This window comes from Ctenopharyngodon idella, chromosome 18, assembly GCF_019924925.1.
Source record: "Ctenopharyngodon idella isolate HZGC_01 chromosome 18, HZGC01, whole genome shotgun sequence".
Taxonomy (NCBI): Eukaryota; Metazoa; Chordata; class Actinopteri; order Cypriniformes; family Xenocyprididae; genus Ctenopharyngodon; species Ctenopharyngodon idella.
This window is the reverse complement of record NC_067237.1, coordinates 6,606,436-6,629,888: the sequence shown is the minus strand read 5'-3', so window position 1 is coordinate 6,629,888 and position 23,453 is coordinate 6,606,436. Positions and strand designations below refer to the sequence as shown.

General features: G+C 36.9%; 1 protein-coding gene across 1 annotated transcript in view; it reads right to left on the bottom strand.

The window, feature by feature from the left end:
* Window positions 1-23,453, bottom strand: part of LOC127500074 (rho GTPase-activating protein 42) — a 130,942-nt gene that overhangs the window by 94,364 nt on the left and 13,125 nt on the right. The window contains 1 exon segment of the mRNA XM_051870963.1: window positions 4,124-4,219. Within this exon segment, the coding sequence (XP_051726923.1) occupies window positions 4,124-4,219 (96 nt within the window).

Sequence of the window (23,453 nt, the reverse complement as noted above, 5' to 3'; positions counted from 1 at the left end):
GCAAGACCCCCTTAAGATGCTTGACATTTACTCTTATACTGTACTTCTGCAGCAAAGAGAAATGTGTTCATTTTTAAACCATGAAATATTATATTATTATGATAAAATCTGTGACAATAATTTCTTTAGTTTTGTCAGCAGGTATGCAAAATCAAAAACAGAGTCCATGTATTTAATATGAAATATGTGCCTCTTATGCATCCACTGTGAAAAAAAAAAAAAACCCTGTACACTTTTGTACATGGAGAAAAACATATTGATAAACATATTTCCCTCAAAGTTCTTCAGAGAGAGGAATTATTGTTCCTATCTTCACCCAGAATAGGACTGAGTGAGCTTTACTTGGCGCTAAACACGTCTGTTTCATACTGGACACTGGAGGGTGCCCTTGAGCAGATACTCCAAATACTGGTTAGTTCACCCAAAAATGAAAATTCTGTCATTAATTACTCACCCTCATGTCGTTCCACACCCGTAAGACCTTCGTTCATCTTCGGAACACAAATTAAGATATTTTTGATAAAATCCGATGGCTCAGTGAGGCCTGCATTGACAGCAAGTTAATTTACACTTTCAAATGCCCAGAAAGGTACTAAAGACATATTTAAAACAGTTCATGTGACTACAGTGGTTCAACCTTAATGTAATGAAGTGACGAGAATACTTTTTGTGCGCCAAAAACAAAACAAAATAACAACTTTATTCAACAGTATCTAGTGATGGGAGATTTCAAAACACTGCTTCATGAAGCTTCTAAGCTTTACGAATCTTTTGTTTCAAATCAGTAGTTCGGAGCGTAATTTCGAAATTTCAATGGTTCACATGACTGCTTCGAAACAAAAGATTCATAAAGCTTCGAAGTTTCATGAAGCAGTGTTTTGAAATCGCCCATCACTAGATATTGTTGAATAAAGTCTTTTTTTTTTTTTTTTTGGCTCACAAAAAGTATTCTTGTCGCTTCATAACATTAAGGTTGAACCAGTCACAAGAACTGTTTTAAATACATATTTAGTACCTTTCTAATTTAAGTGTAAATTAACTTGCTGTCAATGCAGGCCTCACTGAGCCATCGGATTTTACCAAAAATATCTTAATTTGTGTTCTGAAAATGAACAAAGGTCTTACAGGTGTGGAACGACATGAGGGCGAGTACTTAATGACAGAATTTTCATTTTTGGGTGAACTAACCCTTTAAGACCAGGGGAAACATTACAAGTATTCACATTTTGTGCTATTGGATCATAACCAGGTTGTAAGTACTGCTTCAAAATGTCAAAAGAAAAAACAGGAGCAAGAGACAAAAAAAAAAAAAGAGAGTAGGCAATTTATTGAAAACTGCATTTAAACTCAAACAGGCTGTTCATCAGCTGATCAAAAGTTTGAGACCACAGCCTTAAAAAGTAAAAAGCTGCACAAAAATATGGCTTTCATGTCATTGTCCTTCACACTGTCATGATCTCCTGATGGCAAAGGAAAAAAGGCTTTCTGTCTTTGAACGTGGCAGGATTGTTGAGCTGCACAAGCAAGGGCTCTTGCAACGCGCCATCACTGCTGAGGTTGGACGCAGTAAGACAGTCATTTTACATTTCTTAAAAGATCCTGAGAGTTATGGGACAAAAACAGTCAAGTGGTAGACTCAAAAAAATTTCACCTGCACTGAGCCGGAGGATCCGATGGGCTGTCCGTGAAGACACAGTCGATCCTCGACCCAAATTAAGGCCCTTACTGATGCTGACTGCAGCACAATAACTATAAGACGGCATCTGCGAGAGAAGGGCTTAAAGAACAAAAAACGTCTTCAAAGGCCATGTCTCCTCCAATGCCACAAACTTGCCCATTTGGAATTTGCAAGGGAGCACCAAACATACAAAGAAAGTTTTATTCTTTGACGAGAAAAATTTAACCTGGACGGTCCTGAAGGCTTCCAACGTTACTGGCATGACAAGGAGAACCCACTGGAGATGTTTTCTACACGGCACAGTGGAGGAGGCTCCATCATGATCTGTGGTGCTTTTTCCTTCAATGGGAAAATGGAGCTTCAGTTTGTGCAGGGGCGTCAAACGGCGGCTGGCTATATGGACATGTTGCAGTGGGCTTCCCTCCTGACCGAGGGCCCTTGTCTGTACGGTAATGGTTGGGTCTTTCAACAGGACAACGCTGCAGTTCACAACGCCCGCCTGACGAAGGACTTCTTCCAAGAGAATAACGTCACTCTTTTGGGTCATCCTGCGTGTTCCCCTGATCTAAATGCAAATACTTGTAATGTTTCCCCCAGTCTTAAGATTTTGTTCAGGAGTGTATGTCTCGCAGAAGTACTGCAATATAATGCATGTCATTCCAGGAAATCCCCTATGGCCATCATACTATCGCTGTGACTGAATAAAAAGAAGATAGAAATGCTTTGATTGATTAAACACGAATATAATAAACAGACGTCTACGACAATACATGGTTTATATGTGTTCCTCAAACCTTCTCGGGTATTTATGTTATAATAAATAATAATAATAAAAAAATTTATAATGCAATGCTAATCAAAATGCTATTTCAAACACTCGACTGATGTTATGAATTGAATCTGGAGTAAAAACATATTATTAAATGTTGTCTTTTGTTGGACAAAAGGTTCATAAATGCTTTTCATGTTTGGAAAGTTTGTATGTTTGACGTGTTTTGCTTTTTCAAATGCAGTGCTTTCATGGAGTGTAATTTACTACTGATCACAGAGCAGAACTTAACTAACATGCTGTGTACATATTTATATAATTAAAAATCGAAAAAAAAATCACAGCCTTTGCGATGTCATAATTGCACTAAGCCAAATCACGTTTTCGATTCGATTTCGATTAATCGTGGCCTGATAAGACAGACTGAAAGCTCCTGAATACTTCAACGCAGACATTCTTTACATTTCAAAAGTACTTGCTCTTAAATAAGCACAAGTCAACCTGCCATACCAAACAGAACCACAGGGAGAAGCCAAAAGATCACTAAACCCATCACTTTGACCACAACCATGGTTTGTTTGTGCATAAATAATAATGGACTCACATGTGCCTAATGCAGGACTCCTGTATGTCACTGTAATTTTCTTTACCTTCATTACAATCGTCATCCATCAAAACTTTACTAGCTTGACAGTGGTTTGCTTTATCCAACTGAGAGATGTAGTTTTCATACAGTGGCTGTTTTCAGCCGCCGTTCAGGTTGATAACCAAGCTCTAGTGTATAGACATTGTTATTTATGGTCTTTGTTGCTTTTTCTTGCATGAACGCAAAGAGAGAGTCTTACATACCATTTTGAATTCAGACACTACATTACATTACATTCATTCTTGTATTATTTTTCCTGTCAAAATGACAGAGTTCGTTTGGAAATACTCATTATTTTAGACTTTTTGAACAATTGCACAAATGGCAACCCCAATGGCTAGTGCTCATTTATCACCGTCCGGGTTTTGATTTCAGTTTTGATTAGTTTGAGCGCACGTAGGCAGCATGATTAATATTCAAAAGCCCAGCAGCCTGTCAAACCTTAGCACATTTTATTACATTTTAGTAGTGTTTGTGTTATTTTATTAGCATTAATGTTAGTATTATTGTTTTTTTACAGAAACACTGAATGACCAGTGACGTCTCAAGCATCACCACCAAGTTCAGTTTAATATAACATATTCATACAGTTTCATGCACGGTTGCCACATTTTAGTTATAATTACTCTATCATAAAAAACCCGCTTGATTGCCTGATGTTTGTTAGTTTATTTGTTATGCTTTCAAATTAATGTATCTTTGTAAAAATCTGTCATTTTTTTGAAGATAAGCTGATTTAATTTGCAATGTATACATATAATGTATATCATATTTTTGTGTGTGCCCGTCTATCTGGCAGATAAACTAAAAAATGTACTAGCCAATGGCGATTCTATTGCCAATGTGTGTGTAGAGGGTTGTCTGGGGAACCCAAGCAGGAGACTTCAGCAAACATTTCCATTTGCTCTGCATTTAATCTAATTGCTGTCTAGGAGAGATAATAGAGATATTAAAGAGATCCCATTTGTGATTTGTCATTCCTACATGCATCTACAAGCAGTAGCAAATCACCAGCTGACTTCACACTTACCGATGTTCACCTCATCATCCGTTTCTGCATCACCAATGCACTCAAACTGGAACTCCTGTAAAGACTGGGAGAACTTCTGCACGGCTACCGAGAGGCCTGAATAGAGAAAAAGAGGTTTAAAAAAAGCTTACCATGAATGTTCTATAAATGTAACATAAGTAAGGAATAATTGATGATGGGCCGTTGAATTATTAGAAAATAATGCACACCCAAGGTGGTAATGCAGCCACGATGCCAAGTGGCGTTATTAATGCAGTTATTACAGAGAAAGAGACAGAGAGAGAGAGAGAGAGAGAGAGAGACAGAGAGAGAGAGAGAGAGACAGAGAGAGAGATTAAGCTTGTGTGAATTACCTGAGTCTGTGCATCTCTACTAATAGCGAAACTATAAGTTTATCTGCTTCAAGAACAGTGCCGTTACTACCTTGCTAGTTAGAAATGTCATAGCTTTTAAGTTCCTAAACTATCACAGATAACATGTTTCTATGCGATTGTGTGTCCGTACTGTGTGTGTGTACGTTTGAGTGAGAGAGAACAGGAGAACGAGAGTATGCTTTTTCTGTAATTTAGTGGCAAAAATATAGAAATCATTTTTCGATTTTATCCTATTGTTTACTATATTTATTTGCTTGGTCAGTGTCGTTGTGTGTTTTGGTTCTTTTGCTGTTGTAGGCTGTAAGTACCTTTGAAATAACTGAAATAATTTAATTATCCGCAAAAAACCCGTTCTGTGTGAACCAGCCCTAACGGTACTATTATGGTGCATAAAAATGTCATAACATTCAAAGACTTTAAAACACATGAAAGCTAACTTGGAGCTTGAATCAAACTAAAATTGATCCACTTCAGTCAAAGGTGTATCCTCTATTCAACACGAAACTATGAGAACCTGTACAAAAAGACAAATACATAATCTTCACTCCCTGCTGAGAGTAAATGAGTTCTCATTTGGAGTGCTAAACGTACATCTCAGCCATCAAGAGTGGGCGGAAAGGACTCGAACAGGAAACGCTAAGCAACTCAATCAAAAAAGGTAATGAGACTGCAGAGAAAAGCCATTTCATCATGTCTTAAAGAGGTGATAGACCCGACTGCTCCTCCAAATACCAACAAAAGCCTTCAAAAGCTCTCTGACAAAGAAAACTCTGAAAAGGGCTTCTCATTACTTTCTCCTTAATCTTCTATTTGGAAGAACGCAGGTTGGAAAATGGCTCTTTCAAGCTTAAGAGCATAAGATTGGTCAAAAGAGCAATACGTAGGCATTCACAACGTAGCGGGGAAGAATACTAAATTTCCACTTTTGAGTGTTGGTTTGGTAAATTATTCATTGACATCTATCAAGAGAGGTCACGAGGATGCATTGTAAGGCTCATTAGATAGACCAGCGCTAATACGTAGACTGACACTGATCTGCTGCAACGGAAGTTTGTAATTCCAGAAAGATCAAAAGTTCATTCCATATAATTCGCAGTCCTGTGGCTATTTTGGTTTTAAGTTCAACGCAAGTCTAATTTGGGGCATTATGGTTCACTTATGTCAAATCCATCCATAGCATTGACACTGAGCACTGACAAAAAGCTGAGAGGACAGAAAAGTGAACATAAGGTTGTATTCAAGGCCATTTTTCCTTGTAATTTGCACTTAGTGACTTTTGTTTTTATCGAATAATTTTCTTTTATTTGTGCATCACACAGTTTCAGCAAACTGTAATTTGTGTTCATTTTCTGCCCACTTTTTGATCTAATATGAAGGTCAGGAGTGGACAGAAATAACATTTTTGTAACGTCTGGCTCTTTGAGTCTCACATATCAAACATATAGAATGTGGTTTAGATCATACAGAGGTCACTAGGGAGGACACAGAGAATACTGCAATCCCGCATTTAGTAAACATTGGAGCATTCCACTTCCAGGATTAAATTCCAAAGGCTACAGATTCTATATGGATAAATTAATCATGATTCCTAACTAAAGAAAACAGTGCAGCAAAAGACAACAGGATGTGATATGATCTTTCCCACACTCCATAAAAACAACACAGGGTACAATGTTACAGATCTTATAACATATTGTAAATGGTGTTACTTTAAAGGAGTCATGTTCTACACTTCTGTTGCATTTTTCCCTAAAGATCCACTTACGATATTTAGTCAATGTTTTGATCACAGAAAAGTTGTCACAAAAGTTAGAAATAATGTATGTGCTGAAATATAGATTTTCTTGACCATTTTCTTACCTTTCTCTGGCCTACAGAATTAACAAGGTTGTACTGCATCTTAAGATATATAACCCCATTTCCAGAAAAATTGGGACATTTTGTTAAATGCAATAAAATCAAGAATCTGTGATTTGTTCATTCTCTTGAACCTTTATTTAACTGACTAAAGTACAAAGAAAACATTTTCAACATCCAAATGACCAACTTAATTGTAATTTGTAAATATAAACAAATTTTGATTTCGATGGCTGCAACACACTCCAAAAAAGTTGGGACAGAGGCAAAATAAAAGTGAAAAGAATATAGAACATCCAAGTTAAACTGTTTTGAAACAGTCCACAATAAGCAGGTGAACAGGTGGTATCGTGATTGGGTATAAAAGGAGCATTCACTACAGAATCAGTCTTTGCAAGCAAAGTTGGGTCATCATGTCTCATCACTTTGTGCCAAATTTCATGAGAGAAGTGTCAAACAATTCAAAAATAAAGATTGCAAAGAATTCAGGTCTTTCACCATCTACCATACATAATGTGAAAAGATTTAAGGAATCAGAGAAATCTTAGTCAGTGTAGGGCTAGGCAGGAAATCTCTTTTAAATGTGCATGACTTTTGACCCCTCAGACGACATTGCATGAGAAACTGTCATGCTACTGTGTTATATATAGCCACATGGGCTTGGGAGTACTTTGGAGAACCGTTGTCACTTAACATAGTCTGCTTCTGCATTGAGAAATACAAATTGAATCTCTGTTACGCAATGATAAATCTAATTCTTTGCAGAGATGGCGCCCAAGCTCTTCTCAGATGGTCCAAAAGACAGTGAAAATGTGTGCTGTGTTCAGATGAGTCCATGTTTCAGCATGTTTTTGGAAAAAAAAAAAAAAAAACGGACATTGATTTCTCAGTCCCAAAGACAAAGGGGACCATTCAGACTTTCATCAGTGAAAGGTGCAAAGCAAACATGTGTCATGGTATGGTGCATATTGCATATGTGTGAAGGTACCATTGATGTGGAGCTGTATATTGGGATTGTACAGAGGCATATACTGCCATCAAGATAACATCTTTCCTGCCAGGCCTCATTCTGCACTTGCTACAACAAGTGCGGAATGAGGTTTCTTAGACACTCTACACTCAATTAGATTAAATGTAGAGTGGATGTGCTTGACTGGCCTGAATTAGAATGACGACCACAGATTGTTGAGCAGCTGTCTTGTATCAGGCAAGATTGGGCAAATTTTCACTCGCAAAACTTCAACAAATAGTATCCTCAATCCCCGAACGATTAAAAAGTGTAATTACAAGAAAAGGTGATGTGACACAGTGGTAAACATGCCCCTGTCCCAATTGTTTTGGAGTGTGTTACAGCCATCAAAATCAAAAGTTGATCAGTGAAAACATTAGAAATATTTTCTTTCAACTTTTGTCAGTTAAATAAACGTTAAAGAGAATTAACAAAACAGATTCTTGTTTTTATTGCATTAAACAAAATGTCCCAACTTTTCTGGAAATTGGGTTGTATATATGCAAATTAAGCTTATTATTGGAAATGCTTGGAAATGAGTAAAAGTGCACCACTGAAAAATGGTTACTACTGAATACTGAACAGGTATTGATGAGTAAACATGGGCATAAAACTGCATAACACCACCCCGAACACAGTAGCAACATCCTAAAAAGAACCCAGAACACCCTAGAAACTACACAGCAACCAGGGTTGTGCCCCATTTAACGGCTGTTCACATCAAGGCTGATAACTGTAATTGTAGTGTTTTAATAATCTTATTATGAATATGAGAATAAAAAAAGTCCACACCACAGCTATAACGATAATTACACAGAGGAACAATATAGTTGGAATCACTTTCAGACTGATTTTTTGGTTACACTTTATTTTACAGTGCCGTAGTTACATTGTAATTACTCAAATAAGCACTGAATACTATTAATTAACTACATGTACTTACTATAGAGTTACAGTTAGGGTTAGGGTTTGGTTTAGGGTTAGTTACTTGTAATTATGCATAATTTACTGTTATTACTCTTACTATGTAGTAACATGTAACTACGGCACTGTAAAACAAAGTGTTACCGATTTTTTTCCCAGCTGACGAATGATAAAAACATTGATAGGCATTCAGAATCCACCCGACTCTAAAAAGTTTGCGCATTTAAAGTAGCAGACAACATAACTGCAGGGCATGCTTATAATAAACAGTTTTATCATCCTTTGTTGTGGATGGTAATATAGTTATTGTTACAGTTACCTTTACAGTAGTTATCATTCTTTAGAAGTGATTGAGAATGACTATTAAATGCTAAATCAATCCTTGAATTGAAATGAATTTGAGGTTGCAAACAGAATGTGTAAGGAAATAAATTAAAATCAATTAAAATTCAAAGAAATTCATAATAGTTTTCAAACTAGAAAAGGTAAGTTTGTATAGAAAAAACTTTGAATATGGATGTTTGAAATATGACATATTATAGAAATTTGTATTTAGCTTATATATTTAATTAAATTATTTTTAATAAATTAACATTTTGGGAAAAGCACTTCATTTGCAGAAGGCATGTTGAATTTTTAAAAATGCAATTTTTCCTCTTCCTGTCATTCCAATTGAACTTCCTGTGGGGTGTGGTCAATTCAAATACAATTCATGATTTTCACGGGAGTGCACTAAAATAGCACCTTAGCAACCACATAGCAACACCCTGGGAACCATCAACCGTGTACAACACTAATTTAGTTTTCTATTTGCAAATGTCTTGCTTCCTATTGAAAGAAAAGGCTTAAGTCCAGTCATGGCTTCTAACTGAGATAAACACAGGAATTTACTCCAGGATCAGGTTTCATCTGTGGCCTTATGCGTCACCCATTGCACTGAGAGCGCATAACAAGGTTATCCACTGATGTGTTGAGCGAGCATGTATATCATCTCATGGCACGCACCAGCTCCAAGACTCCAGGGTGCTGGTCAATAATCTGTTTGAGATGTGAGTCTGCTCAGTCAAGCTGAATGAGCCCCATCAATAATGCAGTGCCCTTCACCTCTTGTACTGACAGACAGCATCACCACTGCAGCGCTGATCCACAACTACAGTACTTTCCTAAAGCCTTCAGTGAGAGCATTAACGTCTAACAGGCCGGGCTTTTTCCCGAGATCAGAGGTTGTTAAAATGGAAGCGGGTGTCTTGAGGGGAGAATAAGGGGGACACCTGCTGCTGTCCAATCAGCTTTCAGATTCTGAGCGCAAAGCTGTGGAAACACCCAGAAAATCGCACCTCAGTCACTGAGGTCTCCCCAGTGGCCATTCTGCTTCGTGTTCCTTCCTGCAGTACCTCAGCTCTTCAAACTGTCTCTTTATCTCTATAGGTAATGGCTCGTAGATCTGCAGTCCGTCTCCACTGAGCTGTCACTTTCTGCTGCTGTCGTTTCTTCCTCTCGCCTATTAAGTGTAGAACCTGCCACCCGTCACAACATTCTGCCTTCATGCCTTTAGGGAATCGCTGAGTCTGGATTGTAAATGGGGAGTTCTTAGCTCTGTTTCAAACCCTAGCGAGCTTCTTCACTGCCTACTGTCAACATAAGCAGCTGCCATTTAAGACAGCATCAGCATTGTAAGGGATTGAATTGAGATCACACATCTGTAAAGATCAACCGATAATATGTTTTACTGATATTTTTCCCCAATATTTAAAGGTGCAGTAAGCGATTTCTGAGAAATGGTGTTGATATTTGAAATCAACAAAACAAACACGTCCCTACCCAAAAGGATCACACCCTATCTTGATAGCTCCTCCCCCAAATTCACAAATTTCTCCGAATTCGCTTACTGCGCCTTTAAACATTTTTTGGATATCGTCTTAATTTATTATCTTTGCTAGTTATTGCAGTACCGTTTCAGTACAAGTTTTGCATAAACAGAAATTCATGGGGCAAAATACATATTTGTCGGGTGACAAATGAAAGCGTTGATCATTTGCGTGTTGCAGCAAAAGCATTTGCATTTTTCCGCTATGTCATTGAGACTTATAATACTCACTGAAATCAATGGATTTTGAGAGTATAATCTTTAGTAAGACCTCAAAACTAACAGTTGATTCCAATAATCTAATCTGACATTAGCATGTGGCTAAGCTAACAACTTGATAAATAAGCACAAAAAAAAAAAAAAAAGTAAAATAATCAAAGCACACAATTATTGTAGAGAACTATTTTTATAAATACTCTCTGGTAGTGAATAAAATACATATTCATAATCAATATTTCTGCAATGCATTCTGGGATTGCCTTTTCTCTCAGAGAGATTTTGGGCCAAACTAGAAGGCTGTTTACATGACACCGTTTTCAACTAAAAAACTTTTTATTCCTTTTCGAGTTTCAAGTTTTCAAGTTTATAAAAATTATACCGTTATTTTCTCTGTGTAAACAACAAAAACACAAATTTATGAAAATGGTGACATCATGCACATGCGTATTATGTGTTCAGTCTATAGGCGTGTAATGTTTCTTTACAAAGTGACATCGCCAACTACTGGCCTGGCATGCATAATACAGCCAGGGCTCAACACTAAGGATTTTTTCTACTGGCCCGTAGTTTTTCTAACTCACTTAAATTTTAAATATTGTTCGACAAATAAACAGTAAGTAATAAAATAGTAACAAATAATCAAATGATCAGTAATAGCAAAAATAAATACAACAGAACAAACATATAAATAAAATAAACGGTGCTTTTCAAGTTTTTCATGTAGGTTTAAACAGGAGATTTTCAGGTACAGAAATTGTTAATCTAATGTATAGCTAACTATATAACTATAGATTAAATATTAAATAAAGATTTACTAATCAGTCAAGAGCAGTTACAGATGCATAAATAATTTTTTGAAATGTTGAAAATATAAAACGTTAAATACTGTTATTTGAAATTATTTTAAAAATGAAAAGACACTTTAAACGTGAAATTAAACCCGCCAGTAGATGGCAGCAAGTCCCTGTTAATGAGCGAGTCATTGAGATTCAACCGATTCATTCAAACGGCTGATTCATTCAGGAAGTGTTGCTCAGAGACGCAAAACAATGCTGTGTGGACTTTGGAACTATTTTCGTAGGCGAAATAGAGCGAAAGAGGCGATTTGGTGTCTAAAATGTAAGTCACTTGATATTCAGTTCTTGTTCATTAAACTGTACGCTGTATAAAATCAATATCACATTTGTAATCGTGCTGATATTTGGAGAAAAACGGCGCTCTTTGTTTAATATTGGTTAACTATATTAAACTGTATAAATATGAAAGATATACAGGGTCATTTTTGCACCTTATCTTGATTTCTGATGCATTCTAAATGCATTTTAATAGACTAAATCACGCAGTGAATGCTTACACTAAATATGCATGCGCACTAGTCTAACCTAATCTTACTAGACTACGTCACGTAGTGCATGCGTGCACCCAGTGGGTGTGTTTTTGTTTGGTTTTTGTAAAGTGAGGGAGATACTCGATAATTTCAGATCGTTAAATCAACAATTACGATATCATAGACGATATATATCGCACATCCTACAACACTGGCCCGATCGGGCAAGTGACAGTTCCGTCTACTGTCCTGAGCGTCGTTCACACTGGCCCCGGGCCATTGGCCAGTCCTTATTGTCGAGCCCTGACAGCGTTTTAGTCGTTTTTGCGGATCCGTGTGAACGGGGATCGTTTTGTTCAACACTGTTGTCTGAATGTGGAAAAAGCAAAGGAAAAACATTTCCATTTTTAGTACATTGTTGTCGTTTCAACATACCCTTGGAATGTTTTACAGCCACATCATTTTGTTTGACCTTTTGGAACAGTCTGTGCATCAGAAGCACACCTATGATGCCTATGATGAGATTGCCTAGGAAGGCATCTCAGTAGGTTTACAGCTCTTAATTCAGACAGTTGGTTTAATGAACACACTGCCAAGAGTAACACTAGCTGTTCTCACCACTGCATGATGGAACACACGCCGAATGAGTATTATGATTTTACATACTTGCATACGTTCACACTGGGTTTCAATAATTAATATGTGAGAATAAGATGGAATACTGATTTCAAGAAAGATGACAGAGCAGTATGAGCTGTCACAAAGCATTTCACACTCAAACTGACTTACAAAATCTGCAACTGAACATAAAACCAGCTGGAACAACTCCCTATAAAATACGCACACACACACACACGCGCACACACACACGTTTGTTGTTGTGAATTGTGGGGACATTCCATAGGCGTAATGATTTTTATACTGTACAAACCGTATGTTCTATCGCCCCTAAACCTACCCATCACATGAAACTGTGCACATTTTTACTTTCTCAAAATAACTCATTCTGTATGATTTATAAGCCTTTTGAAAAATGGGGACATGGGGTAATGTTTTCATAAGTCACCCTCTCCTTGTAATACCTATGTCATACCCATGTCATTATACAAATTTGTGTCCTGATATGTCACAAAAACACACGCACACGCACACACACACACACTAAAAGACAGTATGTGTCATTACCTCCCCAGTTTCAGGGATAGAACAGAAAAACAAGACAAGACAATAAGAGCTCAAAGGGCAAAACTAGATAGCAAAACAGGAGCATGTTCAGAGGACATTTCTCAAAAGGTCACATACATCCACCCAGCTGCCTTTTGAACCTTACTAGATTTATTTTCTTTTGCCTGTTACTTCATTTAGTTCACTCAAAAATGAAAATTCAGACATTTTTTACTCACCCTCATGTCAATTCAAACTCATATGGTGATTTTTTATTTTTATGGAACTTTCGTTTTGTGTTAAATTTACACCATTTCCAAATTATATGGATATATTATGATGGAACTGCAATGCTGAGAAAACACTCCTTAAAAGTGAAATGATTTCTGTAAATCCAGTGGTCAAATGCTTTGTGGCCTCTCAGTCTTCTGTGTAATTATAGCCACCTGACTAGTGGCTGGTCTGTGTGTGCAATTTTACAAAACTAGAATACTTTCTGAATGTATATATGTGATATGCTTTTTTAGAAAGGAAAATGTAAAAGAAGAATTAGGGAGAATCAAATTAATGATTTACTGCCATTGTGTGAATAATATGTATAATATGTTAACAAGGAATATAATCTAATTACAAGTAACTTAATTTTTGGAATCTGATTACATAATCCAGATTACATGTAATCAGTTACTACCCAGCACTTGTCACAATGTATTGTAATCGCATTTAAAAACATTTAAAAGAAATGCAATTGTGTTACTTCAGTATCAATGATATACTATTTTAGTTTCTGTTTTGATATTATATTTGATATTCAATTAGTATATTTTTTCACTTTAAATTTAGTTAGTTTTTAATCATTTTCTTGTGTATTTGTCATTTTTATTATTGTTTTTTTTTTGTAAATATGTCCAAATAGATTTTTATTTATTAGTTTTCATTATTTTAGTACTTCAAGTTAAACTAAACAAAAATGAGAAATATTGTACTTTAAGATTTTATTTCAGTTGACGCTTATTTTATTTCAAGTATGAAAATTTTATGTTATGGTTTTAGTTACTATGCTCAAGATAACAGAGTCTTCCGAAGCCATATGATAGATTTGGAGGAACAGCCCAAAATGTTAGTACTTGTTCGGTGTTTGTCACAAAAATATATCATGGTTGTGAAGTGAGACCACCATATGGCCTCAAAAGACTTGCAGATAAAATAGCAGATATGGATACGGACTACTTTATGATGCTTTTCTGTCTTTTTTGGAGCTTGACAGACTGGTCACTGTGAAAATCTCATCTTATTTTGTATTCTACAAAAAATAACAGCATATATGTTTGGATTTTTGCAAGAACTATCCCTTTAAACAAGATCCAATGTGCACAGAACATGCATGTCGGCACTTAGCAGCATTCCTGTTATGACATTAACAAGCACGATGCATCTGCTGTGTAATTTTGCAGCAAGTGTAATTACAGGGCATGCTGTGGAACCTGGCAGCAGCAGAGGCAGTGTGCACATATGACGGGCTTCCAGCCTGCTTTTATCACAGGTTTTATCTGATGTCACACCTCCACACAGCCTGCCATGGAAGAGTGCCTCCATAGCTCACTGCCTGTTAGGGAAAGGACATTTCCTCCAGGCCCTGCTACAAACAAGAAGTCATAGAGAGAGTGACGGTGCTTGTGTCTAATAGTGTATTGCAGATAGTGGGTGGCTGCATGTATCTGTTTATTTTTTATATGTGTGTGGGTGTGTGTAGAGAAAAGGCATTTCAGTTCTGTTTTCACATTCCAAAATGTTCCAACGGTTGGAATTTTACAGTCAATAATGTGGCAAATGACACCTTTTATGGCGATGATAATACCATCTCACACGCAACTCTCTAAAAAAACAACAAATAAAGAATGAGAGAGCGTTCGCTATGAAACTTACTTAAAGTATGCAGTTAATTCAGTGAAATGTACTGGATGATACTAAATTTAACCATCAGTAACAGCGTAAACGATGCTTAGAAGTCAACATATAATGACAATCAAATCCCATTTTACTTCGTCTGAAAAGGGTATGTTGAAACGTCTGAAATTAACTTATTCACTCACCAGCCAATTTGGCTTCAAAGGTTACCAACCATTCGGAACTATCCAAAAATAGAAATAAACTGTGACTTTAAATATGTATATTTTATTTATATTATATTATACACCGATCAGGCATAACATTATGACCACCTTCCTAATATTGTGTTAGTCCCCCTTTTGCTGCCAAAACAGCCCTGACCCGTCGAGGCATGGACTCCACTAGACCCCTGAAGGTGTGCTGTGCTATCTGGCACCAAGATGTTAGCAGCAGATCCTTTAAGTCCTGTAAGTTGCGAGTTGCTTTGTTCAGCACATCCCCCAGATGCTCGATTAGATTGAGATCTGGGGAATTTAGAGGGCAAGCCAACACCTCAAACTCGTTGTTGTGCTCCTCAAACCATTCCTGAACCATTTTTGCTTTGTGTCAGGGCGCATTATCCTACTGAAAGAGGCCACAGCCACCAGGGAATACTGTTGAAAGGTCTGCAACAGTGCTTAGGTAGGTGGTACGTGTCAAAGTAACATCCACATGGACGGCAGGACCCAAGGTTTGGCAGCAGAACATTGCCCAAAGCATCACACTGCCTCCTCCGGCTTGCCTTCTTCCCATAGTGCATCCTGGTGCCATGTGTTCCCCAGGTAAGCGACGCACACGCACCCGGCCATCCACGTGATGTAAAAGAAAACGTGATTCATCAGACCAGGCCACCTTCTTCCATTGCTCCGTGGTCCAGTTCTGATGCTCACGTGCCCACTGTTTCAGCAGTGGACAGGGGTCAGCATGGGCACCCTGACTGGTCTGTGGCTATGCAGCCCCATTAGCAACAAACTGTGATGCACTGTGTGTTCTGACACCTTTCTATCAGAACCAGCATTAACTTCTTGAGCAATTTGAGATACAGTGACTCGTCTGTTGGATCGGACCACACGGGCCAGCTTTCGCTCCCCACGTGCATCAGTGAGCCTTGGCCGCCCATGACCCTGTTGCCAGTTCACCACTGTTCCTTCCAGGTGCCGTGATGAAGAGATAATCAGTGTTATTCACTTCACCTGTCAGTGGTCATAATGTTATGCCTGATCTGTGTATTTATATTTGCGTAGAACAGCATGCTGTCCAGATCAGTGAAATAAAGTGAAACTAGGGATTTGAAACCGCACAGTATGCATGGAAACACATTAATTATGAAAATACACTTAAAGGGATAGTTCGCCCAAAAATGCAAAAAAAAAAAAATTATCCCATACTCACCCTCAAGCCATCCTGGGTGTATATGACTTTCTTCTTTCAGACTAACACAATCAGAGTTATATTAAAAAAATATCCTGGCTCTTCTAAGCTTTATAATAGTAGTGAATGGGGCTTGAGATTTTGAAGCCCAAAAAAGTGCATCCATCCATCATAAAAGTAATCCATATGGCTCCAGGGGGTTAATAGACCTTCTGAAAGCAAATATCCATATTTATGATGGATGGATGCACTTTTTGGGGCTTCAAAATCTCAAGCCCCATTCACTACTATTATAAAGCTAAAAAAATCTAAATCAGTTTGCATTTCTTTTGCCTTTTTTCTGACAATAATGAACACCTGCATAAAATAATATGTGTGTTGCATTCCTAAATGCTTGTGGATGCATTTCTGAAATTATTTGTCAAACTATTTGCGAAATACAGAAAATGATAATACCATTTGTAAGAGTGTAGCCTTGCCTAAAATACCTGTGCACTTCAGGAAGGTCTACTATATATTTTCATAAATGTGGACACCAGCAGGCCCGCTTACATCATCATTTATTTATCCATTACTGACTGTCACACACATGAAGGGACCATTAACGTTTCCTTTGTTTGAGGTTCATGTAAAAGTCATGGAACAGAACTGCTAAATTACAATGTTCTTTTGAAAACTGACAGGTAATGTATTAGGGAACATCTCAGAGAGCACATGTATTCCTCTGATACCCAATCAGATGCTCTTGACAGGAAGACCATACTGATTTGCCATAAGAGCAGCCCATCAAAGAGACCCTCTTCTACCTCCAGCTTAACAAGAAGCATGGGATTGTTCTCTCATCGAATCTTAGGAGTTCTCTGTCCTTTGATTCCACTCAGAGGGGATCGAAAGAGGATGAGTCTTGCTCCAGGTAAGGATGACAATCGCTCATCAGCCTCTCAGCGGGGGTGCCCATGTGTCAGCCAGAGGAAATCAGGCCTGGCTCTCCTCCAGTCAGCACCTCTCTAAGCACCAATACCCCTGTCAGGCCTGCTGTATCTCAACCTAAATGACACCATCTTAAAGGGATAGTTTACCATAAAATGAAAATTAAGTCATCATTTCCTCACCCTGTTGTTGTTCTAATGTTGTGTGCCCTTCTTTTATGGGCCACAAAAGGAGAATTTTTTCAAACGTTCTGCTTACCCTCATTCATATAATGGCAGTGAATAGCAACTAGGCCTGTCACGATACTTAAATAACCGTCTGATCACGGTTATTTGATCTAACTGCGGTTGTTTCAGACAACCACGATTATTGCGCTCTTTTATAGGCCTACGGCACAAGGGGAAGCCATGGACCAAAAGAAATAGACAAGCACCAATTTTTTGTCAATTAAGTAATTTGAAGCCATTCCATAGCTTAATATGAGGGACAGAAGAATATTTACACCATTAAATTAAAGTTCACGAAAACTCGTTTTCCCTCTGCTGCGACTGTCAATAATTCAAAAAACGTGCCTCGTCCGGCTTACGACAGTCAGCATGGTAAATTTCATATAATCCTGGTTTTGCGCACTGAAAGTTTATTAAAAGTCTATCTTGTTCTGTCGTATCTATCATATGTTGTTGCCCCATTAAAAAGCTGCACAATACATTTAAAATAAGCATCTTTTAACTGTATGTTATTTGTGTGTGTGTGTGTATATATATATATATATACACACAGTGGCAAGAAAAAGTATGTGAACCACTTGCAGAATCTGTGAAAATGTGAAAAATTTTAACAAAATAAGAGAGATCATACAAAATGCATGTTATTTTTTATTTAGTGCTGTCCTGAGTAAGATATTTTACATAAAAGATGTTTACATATAATCTATAAGACAAAAAAAATAGCTGAATTTATTAAAATGACCCAGTTCAAAAGTATGTGAACCATTGATTCTTAATATTGTGCGTGGTTACCTGAATGATCTACGGCTGTTTTTTTGTTTTGTGATGGTTGTTCATGAGTCCCTTGTTTATTCTGAGCAGTTAAACTGAGCTCTGTTCTTCAGAAAAAATCTCCAGGTCCCAAAAATTCTTCAGTTTTCCACCATCTTTTGCATATTTGAACCCTTTACAACAGTGATTGAATGATTTTGAGAACTGTGGGACTCAAACACAACTATTAAAAAAGGTTCAAACATTCACTGATGCTTCAGAAGGAAACACGATGCATTAAGAGTCGGGGGTGAAAACTTTTGAACAGGATGAAGAGGTCCAAATTTTTCTTATTTCGCTTGAATATCATTTTTTTTTCATTTAGTACTGCCCTTCGGAAGCAACAGAAAATACTTGCATGTTTCGCGGAAGACAAATTAAATACAATTTACCTTGATCTTCAAATTCCAAATGTTGTCACCCCCCATCTATTAATGCATCATGTTTTTTTCTGGAGCATCAGTGAATGTTTGAACCTTTTTTATTAGTTGTGTTTGAATCCCTCAGTTGTCCTCAGTGTGAAAAGACGGATCTTAAAATCATTCAGTCACTGCTGGAAAGGGTTCAAATATGCAAAAAATGCTGGAAAACTGAAGAATCTGCAGGACCTGGAGGATTTTTCTGAAGAACAGAGCTTAGTTTAACTGCTCAGAATAAACAAGAGACTCATGAACCATCATCACAAAACAAAAAAACAGTCGTAGATCATCCAGGTAACCACACACAGCATTAAGAATCAGAGGTTCACATACTTATGAATAGGGGTTATTTTAATAAATTCAGCTATTTTTTTGTCTTATGGATTATATGTAAACATCTTTTATGTAAAATATCTTACTCAGGACAGTACTAAATAAAAAATTACATGCATTTTGTATGATCTCCCTTATTTTGTTAAAATTATTCACATTTTCACAGATTCTGCAAGTGGTTCACATACTTTTTCTTGCCACTGTATATATGTAAATATAAAAATTATGAATGTATGAATACATGAATGTATTTTATATGAATACAAATAGTAATTTGTTTTTATTAATGTTAAGATTTTATAAAATTACTCTGCACCAAAGATTTTTTCAAGAATTACTTTTTTAGTTTGTTGTGATTGTTTCAGTTATTTACTGAATTGTATAAATTTCTTTAATATTTAAAAGTGTTAACTGTAATATTACCCTGCAAAATGATAACTTACAAAGAATTAAATTCATCACAATTATTTAATGAATGAAGCACACAAAAATGTATGACAAAGCCCTAAAACAGACAATTAATCATCATAATCGTACAATGACAATGACATAGTCAGACAATGAATCGTCAGCCAAATTTCATAATCGTGACAGGCCTAATAGCGACCAGCATCAAGCTTTTAAAAAAGACGCAAAAGTATCACAGAATTATCCCATGCGACATGTGTGGTATCTTTCAAGTGAAAAACAAACCAAAATTTATTTAACAAAATTCTTGACTTTAGCAGTTGAGCTTCTCTGCACGACGTATACATTTGTGAGTCACTATTAGCGCCACAGTTCACTCCACCTCGTACATTATTTTTTGGCAAACTTTCGCTAATATATTGCATTAGCCATAGTGTATGGCCTATATATTCAGGGATAATTATTATCTAATTTCCAGCTGAACACTAAGCTAACATTTTTCTTATTCTTTGTTCTAGTTTTTTGACTTGTGCCTGATATGAACCTTTTAAGGTTGTGTTTTTCTGTGCTCATGGGTGATCTAGTACCTAAAGTCTGTCAGTATTTCCAGCAGCGGCTTAATTAGACGTTTCAGGTAATCTGATGTGATGTGTCAACGCGCTGACAAAATTCTTCAACACACATGTATATAAAATTTTGACTATTTGTTACCAACTTACGGGCTGCAAGACTTCCATTATCGGCCTCGTTCAGATGGAAATACTAGCTGTCAGACATGAAAACCACAGACCACAAACAACTTTGTTCACGGTGGCTCAACAGATTAATTCTGGAGAGAATCACTCTTACAAGTCTTACAAACAAGCAAAGTGACATATGCATCTCAGGCGGTAATCACGACATGTCTACAAGCTGAGGAAAGACGGAATGACAAAACCAGCTTTCTTGGTGTCGGCTTTGATGCACTAGATGCATAAAAAAGCAAAACAATGCCTGAAATAAATTGCATAAGCAAAAGCCAAACAGCCATCTAGCAGAACAAACAAATGCATCTCATTCAGATTGCATCAAACAGTGTCACTTTCAATTAGCAGCAAAGAGCATATCGTTTAGTACAAATGGCTCCTTTCTGCTGAGCAAAGGGAAATGTTTCCGTTTAGCACAACACATCACGTACTAACATCTGCAGGGATTATTTAAAGATCAATGCTATATGCATTAGCTGTATGAAGTTCAGTTACATCTGAGAAGTCATCTGAATAAATGATCAATTATACAGTACTGAAAATGTTCAGATCCTGGCATGTGTTTCATAACATAATGTCAGAGAGAAAGAAGCGTAACATGAAAGACAGGTCATTTGGGTCAGGTTACGTTCCACTGATAATGCTAGTCAAGGATTTCTGGCAACAAACAACATAATTTTGTTTTCCATGACCATCTTCCACCCTCTCACTAATCCTTAGAATTAAACAGGCCGTTTTATTTTTTATTTTTTTATTTTTTTTACTCTTATGCCTTAAAAGCTTCTATGTAAATTCCGTATTTGCATGTAAAATGAGAATCAGTGGCCTCTTTGCAAAATCTGCATTACATTGTGATGAATTCACAAAAGATTTCACACTGAATTTAGGGTCTTATAATATAATTTCCAAATTCTGTGTTTTGTTTTAATTTTTCTGGATTTAGTTTTAATAATTTAAATACATTTTAATATGTCAAAAGCTTGTCTAATCAATTGAATTCATAAATGTTTAAAGGATTAGTCCACTTTCAAATTAAAATTTCCTGATAATTTACTCACCCCCATGTCATCCAAGATGTCCATGTCCTTCTTTCTTCAGTCGAAAAGAAATTAAGGTTTTTGATGAAAACATTCCAGGATTATTCTCCTTATAGTGGACTTCAATTGGCCCCAAACGGTTGAAGGTCAAAATTGCAGTTTCAGTGCAGCTTCAAAGGGCTTTAAACGATACCAGACGAGGAATAAGGGTCTTATTTAGCGAAACGATTGCTCATTTTCTAAAAAAAAAAAAAAAATATTTAAAATGTATATGCTTTATAAACACAAATGATCACCTTGCAAGTGCTTCGCCAGACCGCACTTCCGTATTCTTCAAAAAGCTTAGGCTGTATTTCCTACACCTTCCCTATTCAACTTACGAAAAATATGGAACTGGCGCCACGTTCGTTCCGTAAGCAGAAAAGGGAAGGTGTAGGACATACAGCGTAAGCTTTCTGAAGAATACGGAAGTGTGGTCTGGCGAAGCACTTGCAAGGCGATCATTTGTGTTTATAAAGCATATACAGGTGCTGGTCATATAATTAGAATATCATCAAAAAGTTCATTTTTTTATTATAAATTATTTTTAAAAATGAAACTTTCATATATTCTAGATTCCCTACATGTAAAGTAAAACATTTCAAAAGTTTTTTTTTTAAATTTTGATGATTAGAGCGTACAGCTCATGAAAGTCCAAAATCCAGTATTTCAAAATATTAGAATATTTCCTAAAATCAATCAAAAAATGGATTTGCAAAACAGAAAAGTTCAAGTTCTTTAAAGTATGTTCTTTTGTGCACTCAATACTTGATCGGCAGGACATATTACAGCAAATGACTTGCTCCTAGCACAAATTACTGCATCAGTGAAGTGTGGCATGGAAGTGATCAGCCTGTGGCACTGCTGAGGCACTATTGAGCCTTCAGATCATCTGTATATTGTTGGATCGACTGTTTCTCATCTTTCTCTTGAAAATATCCCATAGATTCAGGTCAGGCATATTGGCTGGCCAATAAAGCACAGTAATATCATGGTCAGCAAACCACTTGGAAGTGGTTTTTGCACTGTGGGCAGGTGCTAAAGTCCTGCTGGAAAAGGAAATCAGCATCTCCATAAAGCTTGTCAGCAGATGGAAGCATAAAGTGCTTCAAAATCTCCTGGAAGATGGCTGCATTGACTTTGCACTTGATAAAACACAATGGACCAACACCAGCAGACGTCACGCCCCCCCCAAATCATTATTGACTTCAGAAACTTCACACTAGACTTCAAGCAGCTTGGATTCTGTGCCTCTCCAGTCTTCCTTCAGACTCTGGGACCATGATTTCAACATGAAATGCAAAATTTACTTTTATCTGAAAAGAGGACTTTCGACCACTGTTCACTGTCCAGTTCTTTTTCTCCTTAGCCCAGGTAAGATGCTTCTGACATTGTCTCTGGTTCAGAAGTGGCTCGGTAGTCCTTTTCCTGAAGATGTCTGAGTGTGGTGACTCTTGATGTGCTGACTCCGGCTTCAATCTACTCATTGTGAAGCTCTCCCAAGTGTTTGAATCGGCTTTACTTGACAGTATTCTCAAGCTTGCGGTCATCCCTGTTGCTTGTGCACCTTTGCCTACCCAATTTCTTCCTTCCAGTCAACTTTGCATTTAATATGCTTTGATATTTCACTCTGTAAACAGCCACCCCATTCAGTAATGACCTTCTGTGACTTACTCTCTTTGTGGAGGGTGTCAATGATTGTCTCCTGGACCATTGCCAAGTCAGCAGTCTTCCCCATTAGTGTGGTTTCAAAAAACAAAAGATACCCGGAATTTATACTGTAGGGATGGTCATTTAATGAAACTCAAATGTAAATATTCTAATATTTTGAGATACTGGATTTTGGACTTTCATTAGCTGTACGCTCTAATCAACAAATTTACAAAAAAAAACTTTTGAAATGTTTTACTTTACATGTAGGGAATTTAGAATATATGAAAGTTTCATTTTTTAAAATAATTTACAATAAAAAAATGAACTTTTTCACGATATTCTAATTATATGACCAGCACCTGTATATTTTAATTTTTTCTTTTAAAAATGACAAATCATTTCGCTAGATAAGACCCTTATTCCTCATCTGGTATCGTTTAAAGCCCTTTGAAGCTGCACTGAAACTGTAATTTTGACCTTCAACTGTTTGGGGTCCGTTAAAGTCCACTATAAGGAGAATAATCCTGGAATGTTTTCATCAAAAACCTTAATTTCTTTTCGACTGAAGAAAAAAGGACATGGACATCTTGGATGACATGGAGGTGAGCAAATTATCAGGAAATTTTAATTTGAAAGTGGACTAATCCTTTAATATAACCATTTAGTAAAATTTTAACAATAATAGGG